This window comes from Passer montanus, unplaced genomic scaffold (genome assembly GCF_014805655.1).
Source record: "Passer montanus isolate IOZ18808 unplaced genomic scaffold, ASM1480565v1 scaffold5, whole genome shotgun sequence".
In the NCBI taxonomy this organism is placed as follows: Eukaryota; Metazoa; Chordata; class Aves; order Passeriformes; family Passeridae; genus Passer; species Passer montanus.
Window position 1 is genome coordinate 17,083,484 of NW_024369929.1, and position 24,257 is coordinate 17,107,740.

Here is a 24,257-nt window from a genome sequence, read left to right on the forward strand (position 1 = left end):
GTTTCTTTGGCAGAATCACCACCAGAACCCAGAGACTCGGCCGGGACAGGGACAAACGTGAGTGGCACGTGATGGACACGTGAGCTCCTCCAAGCTCCTGGATGGTTTCCATCCCAAAAGTTGGGTTTTCCTTGGAACTGGAGACCTGAGCAGGGCAGGAATTGGGATTTTGTCCTCACCCACACTGGCAGTCTGGAAGTGAGCGGAGAGGAAGAGGGCGGTGAAGCAGACGAAGGCCCTCATGCAGGTGGCCTCCTTGCCGTTGCGCCTGCAGTCCTTGGTGAAGATGTTGATCTTGGGCGGCTCAAAGCGGAGGCTGGCGTTGATCTGGACCACGCTGCGGGACCTGTGGGGTGGGGAGAGGCCATGGCATGGGCTCCGGCTCGGGGTGGGACATCCTGGAGTCTCCCACAGCTCCAGGTTTGCCTTTTTCACTCCTTTTCCCTCCTTTTTGCAGAAGGTTGGGAAGACCAAAGGTGGTCTCCAAGCAGAGCCCAGGGTGACCCATCTCGGCTGGGCACAGCCACCCTCCGTCCCAAGAGCTTCAAGGGACTCTCCCAACATTAATTAATATTTAAAACTATTGCTCTAATTAAACCAGACCGGAAGGAACCTGGGCAAATCCCCACAAATGAACTTGGAACTTCTGGAGAACTATGGGTGAAACACAATGGAAAATGAACTCTGGCATCTTTTTAGAGCACGAGGGTATTGAGATCCCACAGCCCCGTTAGACAGGGGGTGGTTATTCAGGAAAGATGTGTCAGATTGTTGGGAGACCGGTTTTTCCTGGAAAATTTTTGGCATGATTTGGGCAGAGGAGAGCGGGAGAGAGCACCAAGGATCTGTGGCTCACCACAGCACCACGGCGTTCCCCAGCGAGCCCACGGCCAAGTCCACGAGTCCGTCCTCGTTCAGATCCAGCTGCCCGTGGATGCTGCATCCAAAATACATCAGGCCCGGAACGAGGTCGGCGGCCGCGATCCGCTGGAAAGGAATGGGAGCAATCCAGGCTGGATTCCAGCAGGAGCATCCCTGCCTGCCAAGGGTTTGCCAGGCTGACTCCGCCTCGCCGCTGAAAATTCCCCGTTCCAAGAGGTTCTGCTAAACATGGTTTTCCAGGGAATTTCTCTTTGGAAAAGAGAAAGTGTTTGCTTTGAAAGCAAGTTCTCTTTGGAAGCACCAGCCAAGATTTCTACTGGATTTACCCTGCGTATTTAACATTTATCAGAAGTGTAATAAATAAATAAATAAAAGAAATAAATTAAAAAATTATACATATAATTAATTAATCTATAGCAATCCCTTGCAATGAATGCTAAACATTGCCCCTAATTCCAAGCCTTTTCCCCCACTGTTCCATGGAATAACTCAGGTTGGAAAAGCCATCCAAGATTGCGGAGTCCACCATTCCCCAGTGCTGCCAAGGCCACCACAAAATGTCCCCAAGGGCCACATCCACACCTCTTAAATCCCAGCAGGGATGGGGACTCCACCACTGCTGTTCCAATGCTTGAATTCCAACGTTTTGTCTTGGATGCCTCAAAAGAGGAAATATCTGGCCATAAAAATTAATAATTAAATCCCAGGTGTGGATTTGTCCTGCTCCATCAGTCCTTAAAACAGGGACAAATTATATTTAATCCCATGGAAGACGAGGAAAACCAAGCACAGGGAAGGCCCACCTGCTTGTACTTCTTCAGGATGGTCTCCTGGAATCCAAGGAAAATGTAAATGGCTCCTTGGTGCTCGTCCTCCAGAGGGGCCCCGACCACCAGGTCGTTGTAGGAGTCCTGGTTGAGGTCGGGAACGGCGGCGATGCAGGAGCCGAAACGGGAATTCTGGTAACTCTGGAGGTCCACCAGGGCTCCGCTGGGAACAAAGAGGTTCTGCCAAAGAACAAAAGGAAGGAAGACAATTCCCAAAGCATCACCAGGAAAGAGGAGAAAGCCTCAAGTGAACAGTGTGTGATGTGGGAGGGATTCTCCAAGGAAGGAGGTGGGAGCATTCCCAGGGATTGGGGATTTTGGAGCACATCCCTGGGGAATGAGGAGCCCTGAGTCCCTCCGAGCTAGCCCCACATCTGCTTTGCACCCTACATAAATAATTCGATGATGATGATGACGTCGTAAATAATAATTCAATAGTAATAATAATTCTATAGTAATAATAATAGTAATAATAAATCTATGGTAATAATAATAATTCTACAGTAATAATGATTTCCATAATAAAGACAAACTCAATAATAATAAACATTCCATATTAATTCCATGCAAGATAATCCAGAACTGGGGATTTGGTGGTTTTTTCTTCATAATTCCAACTGGGGGAATCCCTCATCCAGGGCAACTTCCACAGGCTCTGGAGAGGGCTCTGAGCTCTCCCTGCAGGGACTGGGTTTGGAGGACACCACGTGGCTGGAGGTGGTTTCTCCAGAGGGACATCCACATTCCCACGTGGCAAAGATCCCATTCCACCCCTCCCTTGAGACCCCACCACGGGACACAGCTGCCACGGGAGCACCCAAATGTCCCCTCGATGTCCCCGAGCGCCACTCACCCCCTGCAGGGCGTAGACGTAGACCTTGCCCCTCTCCCTGCCCTCGCTGAAGAACATGGGCGCGCCCACCAGCAGCACGTCGGTGACGCCATCGCCGTTCACATCCAGGGAATTGATCTCGCTGCCATAGTAGGAGCCGATCTGGGGCAGACAGGACGGGGTGGGGATGATGCCACCAACCCCCTGGATTCCCTGGGATCCACAGGGACATCCCATCTCTGCCACAGCCACGCTGAGGTTGCATCCACAACCGGCTCTCTTAGGCTGGAAATGGGGGTGTGATTCCATCCCCATCTGTCAGAGCTGGGCAGTTCTCTCTGTTCATGGGGCACTTTTCTTTATCTCTTCCACAGCCAATCCTCCCTCCAGGAGATCTCTGCTGTTCATGGGCCATTAATTATTAATTATCTTCTGTTCATGGCCAGTGAGTGTCCCTGCATGGCTGATCAAATTCCATCATCCCATTGGGTGATGCTCCACCCAGGGGAGGAGCCAAGCATTCCTACCTGGATACAATCTGAGGTTTGGGACACCAGAGAGAGCCTTTTCCCACTGGATTCCCAGAGGAGCAGCTTTCTTCTCCCCTGCATTCCCAGAGGGAGAGTAGGCCCATCTCCAGCCCCCCTGGAGCTCCAGAGGAAAACTCCCCCCTTGTGCAGGATCCCTGCTCCAGCAGAGGCACAGCTGGCACTGCAGGAGGGCTGAGCCCCCATGGGATGGGGCTGTGCCACCACCCTGACACACAGGCTGTCAGATTGTATTCTGACTCTGGCAGTGGTTTGTTTTCTTTTTTGTACTACTGCATTTGTATTTTTAATTGTCCTAGTAAAGAACTGCTATTCCAATTCCCATATCTTTGCCCGAGAGCCCCTTAATTTCAAAGTTACAATAACTCAGAGGGAGAGGGTTTACATTTTCCATTTCAAGGGAAACTCCTGCCCTCCTTAGTAGACACCAGTCTTTCCAAACCAAGACACTGCCAATCCACGGCTGCGCGGCACTGCTGAGCCATTCCAACTCGGGAAAATCAAGGGAGAGGGCTGATTTTTCCACGGGGGAAAAGCATCACGGCATTCCCGGCTGGAATTACCTGCTCTCCCTTGAGGGCCTGGTGGATGGTGAGGTTCCTGTTGCTGTGCATGGTGAACAGGATGACCTTGCCCGTGTGGTTGAACCGCGGCGCTCCCGCCACGTAGATCCGCTCGTGCCTGGTGGAGACGACGGAGGAGACGGTGTAACCTGGAGAGGGATGGACACGGAGTGAGGACTCCCTGCCTGCTCCCAGGGTCTGCTTTCCATTAGCCCCCAGCTGCTGACACAGCTCTGGCCACTTTCCAAAAAGGGAGGCTTAAAAACTGGGATTTTTTGCAGAGATGAAATCACCCAGACGGACCCCAGTGCCTCCGAGCCGCTCCGGTGCTGCCGCGGCCGGGGCTGTGCCGGGAGTTTTGGCACTGCCTGACTCCCACTTCCTGTGCAAATCCTTCTTCTATCGAAGGTGAATCAATCCAATCCCTGCAATTCCTCGCGGCCGGGGCTGTGCCGGGAGTTTTGGCACTGCCTGACTCCCACTTCCTGTGCAAATCCTTCTTCTATCCAAGGTGAATCCAATCCCTGCAATTCCAGGACTTCTGGCTGTTTTATTTCATGGCTCACATTAAGTTGGACAGACACTCGTGAGGTGCTGAGTGTTGGGAAGTTGCGGCTCCCGCTGCTCCAGGAACACTGGGCAGGAAAAGCTTTCCTGGTGCTTGATGTCAACATTCCCAGTCCAGTAAAAGCCATGAATCCATCAAAACCATTCCTCCTGATGGAAATAACCCTGCCTAAGCCAGTGACCCTGAGCAATCCCTTTTTTCCTGCTGGGATCACCCCCTGGGCTGCAGCACTTCCATGGCTGCAGATGGGATTTTGTAGGAATATAAAGCTGGGGCTGCCAAATCCCAGTTTTCAACCCCAAGTCCAGGTTCCTGAACCTTCAGGCTCAGGTTTAAATTCCAATGAAATCCTTAGAAGTGGAACAGGGTGCCCAGAGAAGCTGTGGCTGCCCCATCCCTGGAATGTTCCAGTCCCAGGCTGGATGGGGCATGGGGAAACCTGGGATAGGGGAAGGTAGAATGGGATGAGCTTTAAGTTCCTTTCCAACCCAAATCATTCCATAATTCTGGGATTCTATGGAACTCAAAGTCTGGCCAATCAGGAAACTGAATTACATTCCCTGGAATCACATCCAGTTAAATTTTGAGTATCTTCAGGGATTTTTGGACCCTTCCTGCTCACCAGCCTTACCTGGGGTCCCTCTTACCCTAAAAATGCCCCTCCTAGAGGGATATTCCTAAATCCAGCATCAGCCCTGAGCTCCCCAGGCTGCTCCTCAGCAGGATACACCAGCATTCCTTAATATTCCCAGATTTCTCACTTCAGGCAGTGGAAAAGAGAGCCCAGTTGAACTCCCACAGGGATTCCCATGGGACACCCAAAGCCATCCCAGCTCAGGGGGCACTTTGCTGTCACCCCACGGACGAACCACGTGTCCCCATTCCCAGGGAAGAGCCTGGAGGTGCTGATCCCACAGAATCCCACCTCTGTCCCCACCATGGGACAGCCACATCTCCGAGGAGAGGCTGCATTTCACCATCCAGGCTGATATTTTTGTTCCAGAGCTCCAGTGGCTGCACATGGAATGGATTAACCCAGCAGGTATTTCCTGCCTAGGCATGAAATTCCATCAGTGCTTTGAAACCCCTCCAAGAAAAGCTGCGGATAACCCGCCGGCTCGGCCGCTCCTGAATTTAAATCCCATTTGTGCCCCACTCCAGGGTTGGAGCCGGGCTCTTCCCAGGTGAGGATGCTCCTGCGCTGCATCCCACAGCTCTCCCACGAGGAACACCCCGTGCTTCCTCTTTTTTAAGGATAAAATCCCGAATTCCCCCCTGCGGCGGCACGGCCTCGTTCAGCTTTCCCACCTAAATAGGCTCCGTGGTTTTTCAGCTCCTCCGGGAATTCCTGCAGGTAGGATTCCCGCAGAGGAATGACCTTCCCGCTGCTGGTCTCCTTCAGCACGGCTCCGTTCCAGTCGTAGGCTCCCACTGCTCCCAGCAGGATCCCGTCCTGTGGGAAAACGGGAACAATTTTATGGGATTTCTTCCCAAGTGGAGGCGATTCCATCCCTCTGATCCCGCACAGACCGCTCTTCCAAAAACACCTGCAATGCTGGAGGGTTTTAAAACAGCTGGAATGACACTTCCACCCTATTCCTGTTTTTCCAGTGTGTTTTTTCTCCCCAGGAAATTCCCAAGAGCTTTTTTCCATGGATGTTCCAGCACGTCCTTCCCAAGAGTTTGTGGCATCGGGAGGATCTGCTGCAGATCCTAAGGGATACTCGGGTCTCCCAACACCTCCCTTTCCCACGGGATAATCCAGCTGCATTTCCTTATCCTCATGTTAATTATTTAACTCCGTAATTAATAATTTGTCCCAAATCCCAATCTCCCACCTGGAGCTGGGGGTGATAAACAGGACAAGGCAGGAGCAAAAAAATTCCCACATTTCCTCTCTTACTTCCACAATGTGGGATGAAAATCCAGTCTGGGACATTTCCAGTCCAAAGGAGATCTCGTTCTTGTTGGTTCCTTAAAAAAAAAAAAAGGAATTTGAGTTTAATGGAGAGTTTTGCTTTCCTGGAACAGCTCCGTGGCCTCCTCTGGAATTGCTCCAGCAGCTCCACATCCTCCTGATGATCCCATTTCTCCCTAAATCCCCCAGTTCCACAACCTCGTGCTGCTAGGAGGTCTGGGAGCTCAGCTGGGGCGCAGCTTCTCCCCTGCAGAGCTGCAAGATCACCCAAAATTCGGGATTTGGAGGTTTTTGCTTTGTAATTCCAACAGGGGGAATTCCTCATCCAGGGCAACTTCCACAGGGAAGCACCAGGCTGGGCAGAGAAAACTGGGAAACTTGTGGGGAGTGTGTGAGCTGGTTTGAGCCAAAATCCCCAAATTCAAGATGTTTCATTCCCAGTGTGAGCCCTCCATCTTCTGTTCCAATTGTTCATTCCAGGCTGCATTTTTCCTCTGAAATTCAGATAAATTTAGTTTGGGAGAGCGACAAAGTTGTCACAAGAGCTGACATTTAAGACAGAAATATTTCCTGATATTTCGTTTCAGCCAATAAACCCAAAATCCCAACATTATTCCCATAATCTCCCGATGTCTGGCACCCCAGGAAGCTCCTGTGTGTGGGTTTTCCTGTTTACAACCCTGGAATTTGATGGATGAGGAAGACACTGACGCCCAAATTCCCCCCATACCAAATCTCCGAGGTTTTCTATAAAAAGGAGAAATCAAAGCCACCAGAATTCCGCTGGCCGGAACGAGGTGTGTCCTTTGGAAAAGGGATCTCTGCTCCTGATATCCGAGGGACGCAACCGCCCCAAATAAAGACATTTCCTCAAATCTGAAGATACTCCAAGCAGGATTTTAGGCTCAGATATTGCGGAAGCCACGTCCAAATTCGGGGAAAAAAAGGATGAGCAGCACATTCCCAGCCCTGGGACGTGCCAGGGAGGAGCACCCCTCACCTTCCAGGCTGAAAATCCTTTCTCCCAGAGCATCCACGATGTCCTTGAGCGCCGCCTCGTCGGTGACGTTGAAGAAGTGTTTGTCATCGGGGTCGCTGGCGATGAACTTGATCTCGTTCAGAAAGGCCTCGGGGTTGATCCCTCTCCTGTTGTAATAACCCAAGACCTGGTTGGGAATAAAATGCGAGACGTTCATGGAATTAGAATTCCCAGGTGGTTTGGGTTGGGACGGATCTTAAAGTTCATCCCATTCCATGGGCAGGGACACATTCCTCTACCCCAGGCTGCTCCAAGCCCTGTCCAACCTTGGACACCTCCAGGGATGAGGGATCAACAACTCCTCTGGGCCGTTTTCCCAGGATGGATCAAACCTTCCCAAAAACCTTTGGGGTGTCCACGTGGGAGAAGCCCCATCCTCGGATCTGACACCACTTTGTGGGAACGAACAAGGGAACTGCTGCAATTCCTCATGGAATTTGGGGTCCTGCCTGTCCCTGGTCCTGGAACCGGCTCCAGCAGCCGAATCCAGAGCTGAGCATCCCAGCTCCAGCACCAGCCACAAGGAGCTCTCGGAATGCTCCAGGAGCAGTGGAGATGGACAGGACTTCTTGGAATATTCCAGGTGCAGTGGGAGTGGACAGGACCTCTTGGAATGCTCCAGGAGCAGTGGGGATGGAGAAGACCTCTTGGAATGTTTCAGGTGCAGTGGAGATGGACAGGATCCCTTGGAAAGCTCCAGGAGCAGTGGGGATGGACAGGAGCTCTCGGAGTGCTCCAGAAGAAACATTCTGGAACGATGTTCCAGAATGGAGAATTGATAGGACCTCCTGGACACTCTCCAGGAGCAGTGGAGATGGACAGGACTTCTTGGAATATTCCAGGTGCAGTGGGGATGGACAGGACCTCTTGGAATGCTCCAGGAGCAGTGGGGATGGACAGGAGCTCTTGGAATGCTCCAGGAGCAGTGGGAGTGGACAGGAGCTCTCGGAATGCTCCAGAAGAAACATTCTGGAACAATGTTCCAGAATGGAGGATAGGACCTCTTGGACAGGATGGACAGGACCTCTTGGAATGCTCCAGGAGCAGTGGGAGTGGACAGGAGCTCTTGGAATGTTCCAGGTGCAGTGGGGATGGATAGGACCTCTTGGAATGCTCCAGGTGCAGTGGGAGTGGACAGGACCTCTTGGAATGTTTCAGGTGCAGTGGAGATGGACAGGATCCCTTGGAATGCTCCAGGAGCAGTGGGGATGGAGAAGACCTCTTGGAATGTTTCAGGTGCAGTGGAGATGGACAGGATCCCTTGGAAAGCTCCAGGAGCAGTGGGGATGGACAGGAGCTCTCGGAATGCTCCAGAAGAAACATTCTGGAACAATGTTCCAGAATGGAGAATTGATAGGACCTCCTGGACAGGATGGACAGGACCCCTTGGAATGCTCCAGGAGCAGTGGGGATAGGCTGTCCTGCTGCTTTGGGATTCCTGGAGCACCGCCACGCTCTGCAGGACTTCCACAACCCAAAAGCCCCTCACTCACCGCCACCGCGTATCGGGTGACGTTGTCCCTCTCGCTGTCCTCGATCACCTTCTCCAGGTCTGGGCTGTCGTGGGACTCTCCATCTGTGATGACAATCATTACTCTCTTTGCCCCTTTCCGGCCACCTTTCCGAAACGCTTCCGAGCTGCAAGTGAAGAGATGCCCTGGGCTGCTCAGCCCCGCCAGCTCCGTGGTGGCTCCGCCGCCCCACCGAGCCCGCCCCGAGGGGTCTCTGGGGTGCTGCCCCTTGGGGAGGTGCAGGAACCCTCGGGAAATGCTTTGGGATGTGGATTTCCCCACTTTTTGAAGGAAAGAGGCCATAATTCAGAAAAATTGGATGAAGGAATGGATCTTGAGTTGGCCAGCAGACTTCTGGCCTTGGCCTCTGGGGCCTTTCCCTGTGAGGGAAAATTTCTTCATCCCATTATCCACTCCTGCCAAAATCCCACAATTTTGACAAAGCACGGTCCCAAATTCCATCATATTTATGGAAAAGGGACACTGACCAGGGCTGGGGACTCTGTGTGACACAAATTGTTCAGGACCTTGCTCGGATCTGGCCAGGATCCATCTAAAACTTTTCCAAGCTGCCCAGGCCAGTGCTGGAATCACCATTCCTGCAGGGATTTCCAAGCCACATGCATGTGGCACTTGGGACATGGTCAGTGGTGGCCTTGGCAGTGCTGGACCTGCTCTTTGACCTCTTTTCCAACCTAAAATTTTGCGACTCCCAGCAGGAATACTGCAAGGAAAAAGTGCAGGAGAAAGGATTTGTCCCTGGAAAGGGAGGAGGTGGAGCTGTCCTGAGTTCCTGGGGACTCTCCAGGGATTTGCAGGAGAGCTCCAGGTCCTGGGGCTGAATTTGGGGGCTGGGAACTCCTCCCTGGGGGCTTCCAGGGAGAAGCCACAATTCCAGGGCCTGCCCCAGCTACAAACGAGCAATTCTGGGAAGCGCCACTTGCAAAGCTTCCCCCAAATCACATTTTCCTACAAACCTGGCGATTTCCCCATTCTTGAGCAGCAAGGAAAACAAAGGGAGAGGGAAGGAGGGAACAAAACTTGGATTTGAAGGTTTTCCTGGGGAGAGGAGCGGGAGTGGGAGGGGTTTTACCGAGCGAACTCGATGCCGTAGGCGGTCCTGGTCTCGGTGCCCCCGCGCTGCTCGATGTGGCTGGCGGCCGCCACCACGTCCTGCACGGACCTGTAGTCGTTCAGGTGGAACTCATGGACCACGTCCTCTCCGTACTGGACAACTCCCACCTGGGAATGATGGGAATGGCACCAAAAAGGCCAAAAAATGAGGTCCTGTCCACCACGAGCGCTGTCAGCCACGGGAATCACCAGCCGCAGGTAAAATTCTCTATGCTCGTTCCCGGTTTTCCCTCCATGGGATCATTATTCACTCCCAATTTTATGGCTTTCCCTACTGCTCTGGTCCCAGGTTTTGTGCCAGTTTGGAACCACAACATCTCCAGCTGTGCGACCAAACTGGGTTATTTGGGACAATCTGGGATATTCCCGCTGAAATTCCTGCCTGAATCACCCATGATTACTCGGAGCAAGAGCATGGAGAGCTCCTTTCCATGGGGTTTCATCCTCCCTGTTCCCATTGGGATGGGGATCCCTCCACAGCTCACTTAGGTTCATTAATGGGAGCATTTTCTTCCCATGGGAGGAGTAAAAAAATCCCAATATTTTGACAAATTCCAGCAGCTTGGCAGAAAAGGGACATTGGGAACGGCCCTGGGATGACACAAACAGCCTGAATCACCCATGATTACTCGGAGCAAGAGCATGGAGAGCTCCTTTCCATGGGGTTTCATCCTCCCTGTTCCCATTGGGATGGGGATCCCTCCACAGCTCACTTAGGTTCATTAATGGGAGCATTTTCTTCCCATGGGAGGAGTAAAAAAATCCCAATATTTTGACAAATTCCAGCAGCTTGGCAGAAAAGGGACATTGGGATGACGCAAACGGTTCAGGGCCTCACCTGGATCTGTCCAGGACCGATGTAAAACTTTTTCAGGATATTTATCAGGAAGTGCTGGACTTCAACCCACGGATAAATGCTGTTGGATCCATCCAGAACGATGATGATGTCCATGTAGGTCTGGCATCCTGTGGAAAATCCAGGGATTTATTAAAAGTGCTCTTGCAAAGGGACAGATTTATGGCTGCACTTCCAGCCAGGTACTTCCTCTTAGGATTTCTTGAGGAAAAAGAAAAAAATCTTATTTCAATAATTTGGGAAAGAACTTTGGGCTCCAGCAAGGTGGGGAGAAGCCACAGGAATCCTCTCTGCTGTGCAAAGATGGGATCACTTCCTAGGAATAACACTCAGCGGCATCATTTGGGATTCAGCTTTGGAATTTGATCCCGTTTAATATCATTCCACACTTCAAAGAGGAGCAGGATCCGGCTCCGTTCCTCCCGCAGAGCCGTTCCTGATCCCTGAGTCATTCCCAGCCCTGCCATGGAAAGCAAGGCGGGCATTTCCTCCCTTCCCATGAAATCCTCAGCTCCGAGGCAGCCAAAAACCCCGGAGGGGACCCCAGGGCTCGGCTCTGCAGCCGGAGCAGGAGGGATTTAAGGATTTTTTCCAGTGGGGAAAATTGCTCAGGATCATCTCAGTCTTGCTGAAGTTTTACAGCATTCCTTGGAAAAGTGCTGGATGATCCTGGATTTCAGAGATTTATCGGCTGCTCTTTCACCACACAGGTTTTAATGGATGAAAGAATCCATGGATTGGAGTCACTCATGGATCACTGGGATCCTCTGCGTGCCTCCATCTCCATCCCATCCCGGGAATCAGGGAGAGGAGCTGACCCTGCATCCCATTAAATAAACACTTCCTCAAACTCCCTAAAATCCCAGTTATCCTTTGCAGCAAGGGCTGGAACATAACAAGGGAAGTGACAGCGGGAATTTGATGATGCCTCTACTGCCTTGATCCCGAAAATCCCATTTTCCCAAGCCCCTCGTTATGCCCTGGGAATTTGGTGATGGGTTCTGCTTCCTGCCTCGATCCCCCCCAAATCCCATTTTTACCAGCCCATCTGCCCTGGGAATTAACCAACACCAGAGGGGTTCTGGGGCTGGGGAATCACATCCCATGGGATGAGCAGCTCCCAGGAGCAGGACAGCCTTCTGGGAATCCCTCCCAGCTCCAGGAAAGGCAGGAAGCTTCACTTCAACCCTCCAAAATAAAATGCTGGCTCCAAATTCCCAAATTCCAACATGTTTAACTCCTGGTCAATGAGGGCTTTGTTTTGTGCAGCCAAAATGGGATTTGAGATGGGGTTGGAGCAGGGATGGGAGCAGGGATGGGAGCAGGGATGGGAGCAGGGATGGGAGCAGGGATGGGAGCAGGGATCTCAGTCCTCACTCTGCAGAGCCGGAGCCACGGTTCTGGAGAAGCGGAAGTTGGAGTTGACGCGGGAACACATTCCCGTGGTGTAGTAGGAGCTGCCACACTCGTGGGACCACAGCGGGCTGCAGGCCTGGCGGGGTAAAAAAGCAGGATTTGGTGGAAAGGATCCCTTTTCCATGAATGTGCTTTATTTTAATTCCATTTTTTCCCCATTTCACTTAATTTTATTTTAATTCAATTTAATTCTATTTTATTACATTATATTTTATTTTATCAATAAATCCCTATAAATGTCCTTACGTTCCATAAACAAAAACCCACCAAGAGGAACCTCCCAACACCTCCCTGTCCTGCCCCACGTTCCCGGTGCGCATTCCCAAATTCCCAGCCCACATTCCCAGGAATGCTGCTCACCAGGAAGCTGCTGTCCCTGGGGTTGGTGGCCAGGCTCAGGCCCAGGCGCATGTTGTCCTTGCGCTCCGACACGTTGGACAGCGTCACCCGCCCTTGGGAGAGAGGCTGGCGTCAGGGACATTCCCGGGAAATCTGAAATGCCCCCTGGAATCTCCGGAGGATCCGGGAATTGTGTGCCAGAGAGGAATCTCTGCCGGCCTAATTCTGGGTTTTGGGGATTTTTGGCAGATGAGAAAAGACTTGGAAAACCCAACATCACCCGCCCTTGGGAGAGAGGCTGGGATCAGGGACATGCCCGGGAAATCCGGAATGTCCCCGGGAATCTCTTTAGCAACTGGGAATTGTGTGCCGGAGAGGAATCTCTGCCGGTGTAACTCCAGGGTTTGGGGATTTCTGGGACGTGAGAAAAAATTTAGAAAATTTGGGTTTTTCCTGCATGAACAGCCAAGGAAGGAAATTTTTTTTGGGAATGAGACTGGGAGCTGGAAAGGAGGAAGCCCCTCGGAGGGCTCAGCTCCTCATCCTGGATTCCCAGGGAATCCCTGTTCTTTCCATGGCACAGCTCAGAAATCGGGAACAGCCCCAGAGCAGCCCTGTCAATCCTAAATGGGATTGGTCACGAGCTGTGTCCCAAATCCTGATCCAACTGTTCCTCTGGAAAACGCAGCTCCTCATGAGCCAGAGCTCCCCCTTTGGGAAGCAAACTGGGAATCATGGAATAATTTGGGAATTTAAAGCCCATCCAGTGCCACCTTCCACCATCCCAGAGCACTCCAAGCCCTACCCAACCCAGCCTTGGACACTTCCAGGGATCCAGGGGCTTCTCTGGGAATTCCACCTTCCCAGGGAGGAACCCCTTCCCAATATCCCGTTTTCCAGGGATAATTTGGGATGTGTGGGACTGGAACGCCGTACCCAGGTTGAGCTTGGTGCAGTTTCCGTGGCTCTCACTCAGCACTGGACACTTGTAGACGTCTCCGGTCTTCTGCTGCCCGTTGGATTCGTACGGAGCTCCCACCACCAGCCTGCGGAAAACACGGAGCCGTCAGCACCGGGAATCCCCCGGGAAAAAGGATTCCTCAGCCACAATTCCCAGATTTGGGAGTGGCAGCAGAGAGCCCCAACTTCAGCAGAAGGAAAGCTTCTCCTTCTCTTCCTGCTGGAAAGAGGAAAAAGTTGGGAATGTGACTCTGGCACCTGGAATTGTGGAATTCATTCCCGTCAGCATCAAGGAACGGATTCATGGCAGGGAGGAAAAACCCAAACCCATCTGGAAGCACCCGCAGGAACAAGGAAGCAGCTCCAGGATGGCACCAAATCCCTCAGAACCATTATGGATTGTCCCTTCTCTCCCCTGCCTATGGAGGAGCCTTTCCGTAGGGCCATGGAATGGCTTGGGATGGAAGGGACCTTCAGGATCTTCTCATCCCAACCCCCTCCACGGGCAGGGACACCTCCCACGTCATTCCCAGAACATCTCCAGGACATGAATATGGAGACACCTCCCACGTCATTCCCAGGACATGGATACGGATTCAGGATTCCAGCAGAAGCAGAAGGAATAACAAGGAGCTGGTGGAGCGCCTCCAGCAAATCCCACTGGGATCCACAAGGAATTTTTCCCCGGAAAATCCTGGAAAAGGGAATTTGCTCCAACCCGGAGTTGTTACGAACAGCCCTGAGCTGAACATTGGGATCTCCAGGGGTGGGTGAGGAAATTGGGAAGGAATTTTCCCAGGGAAAACCCTGGAAAAAGGAATTTTCTCCAAGGTGGGGTTGCTACAAGCACTGGTAGATGAACACTGGGATCTCCAGTGGAGGGAAGGAATTTTCCCCAGGAAAACTCTGGAGGAGGGAATTTGCTTCGATATTCTGAACATCAGGAACTGAACATTGGGATCTCCAGTGGACATCAGGAATTTTCCTGCTCTCCAAAAGAAGGGAGCTGCTAAATCCCATTCCCCAGCAAGGACACCAACTTCCAGCTGAGATATTTTTGGGACATCCAAACATTTTTCCCACTTTTTCTTGCCCACAGCATTCCAACCCAGCAACCCAAAAGCAGGAAGAGCTCAGGACCTAAGGAATCCATCCCTCCATTCCAGGCTATCCCAAAAATCCTCTGCACCACGAGTTGTTGGCAACTCCCGCTCCCAAAATAAATGGGATTTTTTTATTTTTATTTTTTAGCTTCCCAAAAATCCTATGGATGCAACCGTCCCAGTCTGGATCTCCAGATAAACAGGAGCTCTTTTGTTCCACAGGGCCCTTCCCAGCAGCTGGAAAAGCCACCGGCACAGATGTTCCCTGTTAGACCAGGAACTGTCATTCCTTAAAAATGTTGCTGCTCCAAAGACAAACATCCCATTCTTTTATCCCAAACCGGAATCGCTCACCCAAGGAAAAGCTCCCGAATCTGATTCTCATGGAAGTACTTCCTGAATTACGGCTTAATGTGGGAATTCACAACGGGAAAATCATCTCCAGCTGGAGCTGTCCGCAACGGCATCCAGGAAAATCTGGGATTTTTCAGGAATTGGCTCGTTTTCCTGAGGCTCTCCCACACTCCCACATCCATTTGTTTGTGGAGAGGAGGGAAAAGGTGGAAGATTGGGAAGGGGAATGGGAAAACCTTGAGGATGAGGAGGAATAAAGGTGGAGGCTCCTCGGAAAATGAGGATATCCTGGTGTAATTCCCAATTCCCAAAGAATTTCAGATACATGGAATTCCATGAACTTCTGGGAGCAGCTCCAGCTTGATGTGCCCCCCATCCTGCAGGGAATCCTCTTGGAGACTTTTCCATGAATTAACATTCTCATATTAATATGATTACACCACACATTAATCAGTATTCCCAAAAAACCAGTAGGGTTGGCTCATCCCTTTGGGATGACGAGGCAAACCCAAAGGAAACCCAAACATTCCCAGCTTTTGCCATGAATGAGGAGCGGCTGCGGAGCTCCCGAAGCCGGAATTCTTGTCTCCCAAAAAAACAATGGAATTGTTTTCCCTTTTTGGATAAATGGGAATGATTCATCAGCTGGAGCTGTCAAATCCTCATGGAAACTTGGCAGCCCGGGAAAAAGGCTTTTCCAGCTGTTTGGAAGGTGTTTTTAGGGATGCTGCTCCACTCTTCCTTTACTTGGAAACTCGAGCTAGAAATCCTGGATTTTTCCTTCCAAAAGCAAAATAAAACATCAGGATGGGTTATCCCAAATTTCCAAAAATATCCAAATAAAGCAGCTCATCCCAAGAAAACTGGAGCATTCCACTACAGAAGGGAGACATTCCTGTAGTTTTCCAAGCTTTCCCTCTCTACACACACTGGGATCATCCCAAATCTCCCGATTTTTCCCTGGATTCCCAAGAAGGAAGTGGTTCCTGCATCACAACTTGGCCAAAAACTGAGGCTTTGAAAGAAAACCAGAACCAAACAATTCCTGCCTCGCCTCCCTCTCCGTTCCCTGCTCCCGGAGAAAACAAAGGGAAAAAACCCAACAGGGATTAAGTGGGAGAAGCTCTGACTGCTCCGAGCTGTCTGAGGATGGATTTTTAACTTTCATCCCCAAAACATAAGGAGAGGAAAAGCAGGAATATCCCAGGATACTGCTCAGTGCTGGGTCCTGATTCCCAGTTTTCCAGCCAGACTGGGAATGGGATGTGTCCACGCCTGCAGGTTGGGAAAGGCTCCAAACCAGCAAAATCCAGGAATTCTGGAATGGTTTGGGTGGGAAAAACCTTAAAGCTCATCCCATTCCACCCCTGAGCTCCAGGCCCTGATCCTGAACAATCCCAATATGAGCCCGGCCGAAGGGAAAAGGAGGAGGGAAAAGAAAAAAGAGGGAAAAATCCTCTGGCTGGATTCAAAGCCAGAATTGTGCTGATCTGGAAAAACACTTCCAGGGGTTTCTGTTTTCCAGCTCCTGCCAGAGGTTTTCTTGGCTGGAATTCTCCCGTGGCTTGGCTGCCGCCGGAGCGCTTGGAATATTTTGATGGAAGCGCAGAGAATTCCATAATGTCTGCTCCTGGCTCTCCCCCCGACCCTGGGATGCAGGATCTGTGGCAAACCACCCTATTCCCAGTTTTTTGGGGGATTTTCCCTCTTTTTGGCCTCGTTTTTAAGAAAATCCTGGAATGGTTTGTGTCATTCCAGCCCCACTTCCAGAGGTTGCTCCGAGCTGGATTTGAACATTCCAGGGATGGGGTGGCAAAAAAATCTGGGAATCAACAGTGGTTCTGAAGGAAAACGGTTTGTTTGGGGTGGGTGTGGGCGATTGGGAAAAGTCACCTGGGAAATTCCAATTTTTATTGGGAATCTCCAGAGGGAAGCTGGAGATCCCACAGGACCCTGTGGATACAGATCCCAGAACAGCTCCATGGAAAATCCCAGCTGAGCCAAGAACCATGGAGAGGTCTTGCCTGGAAACACCTCCTGAACATCCCAAAAAATGGGGGGAAAAACTCCAGGAAAAATGGGAATGTGGCATTCCTGCTGCCCATGGTATTCCAGAGTTCCTCGGGCTGCCTTTGCTCCCATTATCCGCTGTTTTCTGGGATTTGGGATCCAGACACGGATTTGTCACCACTGCTTGTCCCTCTCTCCAGGACTCCTTGGAACAGGAACTCCAGGATGCTCCCAGCCACAGCTCCTGGAACGATGGGGAGCACTCCGGACAAACACTTGGAAGGGGGAGATGAAAGATGATGGGAATTTTTTTCCCTTTTTTCCCCACTCTGGGACCTCCAGGAAGATTCTTCCCAAATTCCATCAGATTCCAGGCTGTGTTTGCCCCAAACACCCAGGAACTCCCATTCCCATGAGAGCTCTCAGGTTTTAAGGGATACACATCCTGTTTGTGGGAATTCTGCTCATTATTCCCAAAGAAATCCATCCACAGTGTCCACCCTGCCAGGATTTGGGATTCAAACCCTCCAAAACCCCTCCATCCCCCCAGGAATTCCTTCTCCTTATCCCAAAATTGTCCCAGCAGCACAGGGAGTTCCTATTTTTCCCAGTTTTCCCAAAAATCCCCAGTTTGGACGCTGGGAATGCTCTGATCCCATAATTCCAGCTCCCCCTTTCCCTGCCCGCTCCAGGAGCGGGAAGCTGCCATTCCATGGAGCTCCAGTGGTTTTTGGGATGAATGCCAGGAACCTGTTGTCATCTTTTCCATCCCCACTCGGAGAAGGCACCTCCAGCTCCACGGAAAAGATGGAAAAAGTGTGGAAAAGGAGGTCTGGAAACCCCTCACTGCTCTGGAAAACGCCAGAGCAAAATCAAATCCCACACGGATGAGCTTTGCCAGCCTTAAATATCCAAGTGGAATTTTTTCCCCCCAGAGTTTAATAACCCGAATTTTTTCCTCACAGATTTTCCTCATGGATTTTCCGCTCTCTGGGATGCACTTCCATGAGTCTGGGTGGTTCCTTGAAAAGTCTGGAAAAGGGGAAAATTCCCAACTTCCAAAAATACCTGGAAAATCCAATCTGCTTGGAGCCACTCCAATATTCCTTTAGAAATATATGGAGAAAAAAAACATAAACACAAAATTCTTGGAATCCGTTCCCAAACAATTCCCGGCAGCCAAAAGCAGCATTAAAAGGCTCAGACTGAAGGAGAGGTGCCAAAATCCTCGGATTCCGCGCTTGGAATTTGGCAGCTGGGCCCCGGCACATCCATGGCCGGGATTCTGGGAGAACCACGGAGGATCTGCTGTATTCCAGTGGATTTTGTGGAATTCTTTGGGACGGGATTGGAAGGTGCTCAGTGGGAATTGGGGTTTCAGGACATTCCCTTTCCTTCCGTGTCCTGCCAGCTCCTGGAATTATCCTGCACCTGGAATTGTCCAGCTCCTGGAATTGTTATCCAGCTCCCTCTGCACATCCATGGTTTTTATTCCAGAGGTTTTTCTGGTTGCTCCCAGATTTCTCCATTCTTCAGCTGCATCCACTTTTTTCCTTGGAATTTTTTCCCACTCAATTGCAGATTCCAGCAGCGCTGTCCTGAGTTTTTATGTCCGTGTCCATCCAGAGGATCCCGCTGGAAAAAATTCCATTTTTCCAAGCAGAGGAACCAAGAGGAGGAAAAACTAGAGGTGGATGCTGCGGATGTTGGCAGGAAAAGTTGGGAAAAGAAGCCAGGGATGGTCTTTGGTCCTGCTTGGAAAAGCAGGAAAAACTTCCTGGTTTCCAGGGAATTCAGCCCTTGGCCACCCCATCAGTGGTGGTAGCATGGAAAAATGGGATAAGAGATCCCAAATATCCCAGAAATTGCAGCCCCTCAGCTGGGATGGAGCTAAAACAGCTCCTATGGATACAGCTGGGATGAGAATATTCCCAAAATTGGGATTTTCCAGCAATTTCCCTCAGAATCCCGGGAAACACTGAATTCCCAACTTTCATCCCAAGGCATCAGCCCTTCCATCGGGTGAACAATTCCAATGGGAAAAACTCCCAGTCCTGGTGGAAAACAGGGCTGGGAGCCACGGAAAGAGAGACCCCAACTTCCCAAATTCCATGGAATGGGAATCTCAGGTTCAGGGTACTGGAGGGTTCTCCAAAGGTGGCAAGGGTTGGATTCCAGAATTCCAGGAGTATCCGTTGCATTGATTATGGGATTAAGCTTGGATTCATCCACCTGGGGGGCAGATCCTGAATTCCAGGGAATTCCATGGGGTTTGGAGCATCCGGATACGCCCCTGGAATGCACCAGAGGTCTCTGCCAACATCTGGGTGGGATCCCCTGGGATTGGCCCTGGATTCATCCCTGGGATGAGCCAAACCCACCCCAAATCCCAAACCCGAGCCAATCCCAGGCTCATCCCACATTCCCGACGGATCGATTCTCCAGGCCCTGACTCCTCCATGCAAATTGCAAAAACCAGGATGGCCTGGACCCAAATTCCAGGCAGGATTCCAGCCCTGGGGAGCTCCAAGGAATCGTGATCCAGCCAGGACACTCCTCCACACCCACCCTTCCCAAATTCCCAATATTCCCTTATCCCACCGAAAATTCCTCTTTTCTTAAGGAAAACCTTTCCTTCATTCAGCACCTCCAGGAGCAACCACATCCTGGGAATTCTGGAGGAGATTTGGGGTGATTTGGTGTAATTCCCACCGAAATTCCCTCTGGAATTGCCGGTTTCCTGGAGCCCACTCACCATTTCTTCCCGCCGATGTCGTGCTGCTGCACCGTGTATCCAAAAAAAGCTTCCCTGGATCCCGCGATGATCTGGGGCCTCTTGGTGTCGATGTTGAAGGAATTCCCAAATCCTGGGGGGAAAAAGGGAAGGATCCGTCAGCCAAAAAGCTGGAAAACACCAATTCCACATGGATGAATGTGGAATTCCAAAATCTCGGAATCCAGCCATGGGATTATTCCAACCCCAGCCCCGCTCCGGGTGCTTCCATTTGGGGCTGGATTTGATGATTCCAGAGGCGCTTCCAACCTCGCCCATCCCAGGAAAGCTGCTCCTGAATTTTTGAAGATGCTGCAGGAACAGGGATGGGTTGATCCATTCCCTTCCCAGCCAGGATGGGAATTCCAAAGCATTCCAGCCCCACCCCATCTGCAGCTTCCCAAAATTCCGCTCTCCATCCTGGAGGTCCCGGGAACATCCAGCCCTGGAGATGGAGCTCAGAGCTCATTTAGGATTCAGAATTCCTGGAATTCAGCCCATTCCCAGCCCTCAACACCTCATCCTGGGAATTCCCTGGAGCCAGGATGGGAAGGGGAAGGAGAAAGGAACTCCTCCCTCTGGAATCCATGGATTCAGCCACTTCCATGGGGATCACAGGATGGGATCCATGGAAAAGGGATCCCAGCCACTCCCAAGGGTTTTCCCAAGGATCCAAAGCTGGATCCCCATTCCCTGTGGGAGCAGGAGTGAGGAGAGGCAGCTCCAGAGGGGGATATCCCTAAGGATGGAATTCCAGCTGGGACAGGGTGATTTTTGGGATTGGTCCCTTCCCTCTGGAAAATGCTGCTTCCCATGGAACAGCGGGAGCAGCATCCATGGCATCCCAATCCCGGGATTCCGGGGCTCACAGGGGACAAATTCCAGAGAAATTCCCTTGAGCAAAATTTGGGAATTCTCTGGCAGCTCCTCCCTGTGCCTGGAGCCAGATCCAGGTGGGAAATTGGGAAATCAGGAATTCCTCCAGGAGTGGGAGTTTTGGGAATGCTGGAGATGCTATCCATGGGAAGCACACAGGGACACAGCAAATCCTGGGATAGAGCAGCAGGATGGACACGGATAACCTGGATACCCCAGACTGGATTCGCTGAATTCCAGGTAAAACCTTGGAATCCTCCTCCAGGACAAGAACGGGATGCTCACTTTGGAATTTCTTGGGATGTAAAGGAGCTGTTGGCAGGAAAATTTGGCACTGCTCCTTCCCAGGCGGAAAAATCCAGGATGGGAATGTTTGGATAGGCAGGAATGTCGGAGAAAAAGGGAATGTTTGGAATCCTAGGAACGAATCCGCTCCTGAAACGGGGAATAGAGAAATCTGACCATGGATTCCAAGGAAAAGAACTTCCAAATGATCCAGAAAGAAATTCTAGAAAGTCAGGATAAAAAAACCTGGGATAAAAAAACCCGGGAGACAGGGATGAGAGCCAAGATATTTTGTGGAGCGTTGACCTCATTTCACATCCCAAAGAAATGAAAACCTCGGGAGAGAGGGAAGCTGGGATTGGCCATGGAATGATGGGAAAGGGGGAAGGGCATCAGAGCACCCTGGAATCAGAGGGAATTTTGGGAACTTCGGATTCCCAGCAAGAAATTCCAACGTCCAGAAGAGTCTTGGATGCAGAGGAAGGATCGGACAGGATGGGATGGATTTTCCTCTTAATTTTCCTGGATTTTGCATTTGATTCTTGTCAGGAAAAATATTGGGAAATGAGAAAATCTGGGAAAGAAGGATGGGAATAAAATCCACCTTTCCTCCAGGGTAAAAATCAGGATAGAAAGAAGTCCTGGAAGGGAAATTTCTGGGATGGGGATGATTCCAAAGGCACCGGCACCAGGAGAATGGGGGAAAGATGGGAGAGAGAAGGGAGGGGAAAGGGGGGAAAATGGGGGGGGGAGATGGGGGAAAACTGAGGAAAAATTTGGAAAAACTGGGGGAAACGATGGGAATAAAGAGGGGGGAAAGGTGGGGAGAGGGGAAGGGGGAACTGGAAAAACTGGGGAGAAAATTTGGAAAAATTGGGGAGAAAAGGGGAAAATTGCCCTGAATCCCTTGGGATTCCCAGCTGGAAAAGGAACTCTGGGAAGTGCCTGGAAGCTTTCCCATGATTCCCAACCCTGGTTCTGCTTCCATGAAAATTTGGGGCTGGATTTTGCTGCCTTTGCCCCAGAGTTTTCTGATTCTCCGGAAGAATATCCCGGTTTTTCTTGGACTGCCAGGAAAATCCAGCTTTTTTTTCCCTGGCTTCCAGCACTGCCGGAGCTCAGGGTGGAATTCCTGAAGAGAGAGAATATTGGGCTGAACAAGGAAAACTTTCTAAAGGATAAAGAAATTTTGGGAAAGAACTCTGGGAAGCAGCAGGGTGGGCTCGAATTCCTGGGAATCCAAGGGAATGCTGCCAGCTCCCAGAGTTTGTCATTGGCTTTAGGGAAAATCCCGGGATTTGGATGGGAGGGCCGGGAATGCTGGGGATGAACAGAAGCTCAGTCATCCTGGAACATTCCTGCCTTCCCACAAAATTGTTTCCCAAAAAACCATTCCTGCTCTCCCAAAATTGCTTCCCAAAGCTCCGGAGGGGCTTTGCTCCAGCAGGACCTTGTGTTTGCAGAATTCCCACAAAATCCCTGGATCCAGAAACATCCAGGGACAGGAACTCCCCAGGATGGAAATCCCTGTGGGAAAATTCATGGCCAGAAAAATTCATGGATAGAGAAAAAAAATCTGGGAGAGAGGAGGGAAAAGCAGGGAATGTTTCATCCCAAGGAGCAAATTCAGGGATCATTTCCCACACATCCCAAGGCAGAATTCCCAAATCCCCTTTCCATGATCCCCCCTTTAATGACCAGCACTGTGTCCATGGGGGAATTTCCCGGGAATCGGGCAGCTCCCAGGATTTTTCCAACATCCCATTCCAGAGCCACATCCATCCCTCCGTCCACACATGGATCCAATTATTCCAGGAAAAGCAGCTCGGCCGCGGCTCCCTTGAAAGGATCCCCCGGCAGAAAGGGAAAAAAAAATCCCAAAAAAGCGCCAATGCCATAAAAACCCCGAGCAGCCTGGCGCGTTTTCCAGCAGGAAGTTTGGGAATGTTTGCAGCTGGAGGAGGCGCGAGCCGGTGGCCGAGCTCCTGGCAGTGGGGAAAAGCGCTTTTTTCCCGATTTTTTCCCGTTTTTCCCCCCATTTTCCCTCTCACTTTGGCGGCTCCCGGAGCGGGTGGATTCCAGATGGGATTAAAGCAGGAATGGGGAGCCGCTTTTCCCAAGGAAAAACCGGGGGGAAAAGCAGAAAAATCCCTGCCAGCCCCCCGGAGCAGAACGGGAGAAGCCGCAGGATCAGCTCCTGGAATTAAACTCCGCCTAAAGCCTCTCCTAAATTTAACCCCGAGCATTCCCGGTTTTCCAACGGGGCAAACCTCAGAAAAGCTGGATTTCGGGAAAAGGGAGCGTTCCTTCCCCCCCAGTATCCGATCCTTTGGGATTATCCCGACTAATCCCGCTCCAAGGCCGAGGAGGGACCGGAGCTTCCCGGGAATTCCAGGATCTCCATCCCTTTCCAGCAGCCTCCAGCTCCCGGCAAAGCTTTTCCAAGAGCCGCGTGAAGGTTTCTCCAGCGTTTTTTCCAAGCCATTCCCGGTTTTTTGGGGGGATTGGGATGGGCACTCACCGGGCAGGAGGCAGAGGGAGCAGGCCAGGAGAATCCCGCTGGGAATATCCATGGAATCGCCGGCTGCCCCAACCCCCGCTCCCGAGCATCGGCGGGACTGGGAGCTCCGATCCCAGATCCCGTCCCTTATCCCAAACTTTTCCCGGCTCCCTGACAGCGGGAGAGCGCTGGGAGGGAGTGGGAGGGACCAGGGAGCGGGGAGGAGGGAAAGGATGGGAATGGGGACGGCCCTTTCCAGCCGGGACACCCTTTAGGGAGCGGATTCCAGGTGGGAATTCCAGCCCGGAATCAGCTGTGCCAGCCGGGAATACCCACCTGGAATCGGCTGTGCCAGTAGGGAATGCCCACCTGGAATCGGCTGTGCCAGCTGGGAATGCCAGCCTGGAATCAGCTGTGCCAGTCGGGAATGCCCACCTGGAACTGGCTGTGCCAGCCGGGAATTCCAGCCTGGAACCAGCTGTGCCAGTAGGGAATGACCACCTGGAATCAGCCGTGCCAGTCGGGAATTCCAGCCTGGAATCAGCCGTGCCAGCCGGGAATTCCAGCGTGGAATCAGCCGTGCCAGCCGGGAATGCCCACCTGGAACCCTGGGATGAGGTGCAGCAGGAAAGGATGGGAATGGGGACAGACGCCTCCAGGCCGTGCCACCCTTTAGGGAGTGGATTCCAGCCGGGAATTCCCATCTGTAATCGGCTGATCCAAGTGGGAATTCCAGCCTGGAATCAGCTGTGCCAGCCGGGAATTGCAACCTGGAATCAGGTCTGTGCCAGCCTGGAATGCCAGCCTGGAATCAGCTGTGCTAGCTGGGGATTCCAGCCTGGAATCGGCTGTGCCAGCCGGGAATTCCCACCTGGAATCCCGGGCCTCTCCTGGTGGGATCCCACAGGGACGGGAAGGGTTCCAAGGGGACACCCGTGTCCAGGTGTCACCTCCTCCGGGAAA

At 51.6% G+C, this 24,257-nt stretch overlaps 1 protein-coding gene across 1 annotated transcript in view; it reads right to left on the reverse strand.

Annotated features, from left to right (window-relative positions):
* ITGA11 (integrin subunit alpha 11) overlaps nt 1–23,503 on the reverse strand; it is a 36,966-nt gene extending 13,463 nt beyond the window's left edge. The window contains exons 1-16 of the mRNA XM_039723578.1: nt 23,316–23,503; nt 19,616–19,727; nt 13,370–13,479; nt 12,455–12,546; nt 12,056–12,170; nt 10,661–10,788; nt 9,782–9,930; nt 8,671–8,815; nt 7,139–7,304; nt 6,124–6,194; nt 5,529–5,673; nt 3,653–3,801; nt 2,563–2,703; nt 1,686–1,889; nt 857–987; nt 180–346 (exon numbers count right to left, since the gene is read on the reverse strand). Of these exons, the coding sequence (XP_039579512.1) occupies nt 180–346; nt 857–987; nt 1,686–1,889; nt 2,563–2,703; nt 3,653–3,801; nt 5,529–5,673; nt 6,124–6,194; nt 7,139–7,304; nt 8,671–8,815; nt 9,782–9,930; nt 10,661–10,788; nt 12,056–12,170; nt 12,455–12,546; nt 13,370–13,479; nt 19,616–19,727; nt 23,316–23,367 (2,077 nt within the window). The 5' untranslated portion in view covers nt 23,368–23,503. The remainder of the gene's footprint in view (nt 1–179; nt 347–856; nt 988–1,685; nt 1,890–2,562; nt 2,704–3,652; nt 3,802–5,528; nt 5,674–6,123; nt 6,195–7,138; nt 7,305–8,670; nt 8,816–9,781; nt 9,931–10,660; nt 10,789–12,055; nt 12,171–12,454; nt 12,547–13,369; nt 13,480–19,615; nt 19,728–23,315) is intronic.
* Between the last annotated feature and the right edge of the window lie 754 nt (nt 23,504–24,257).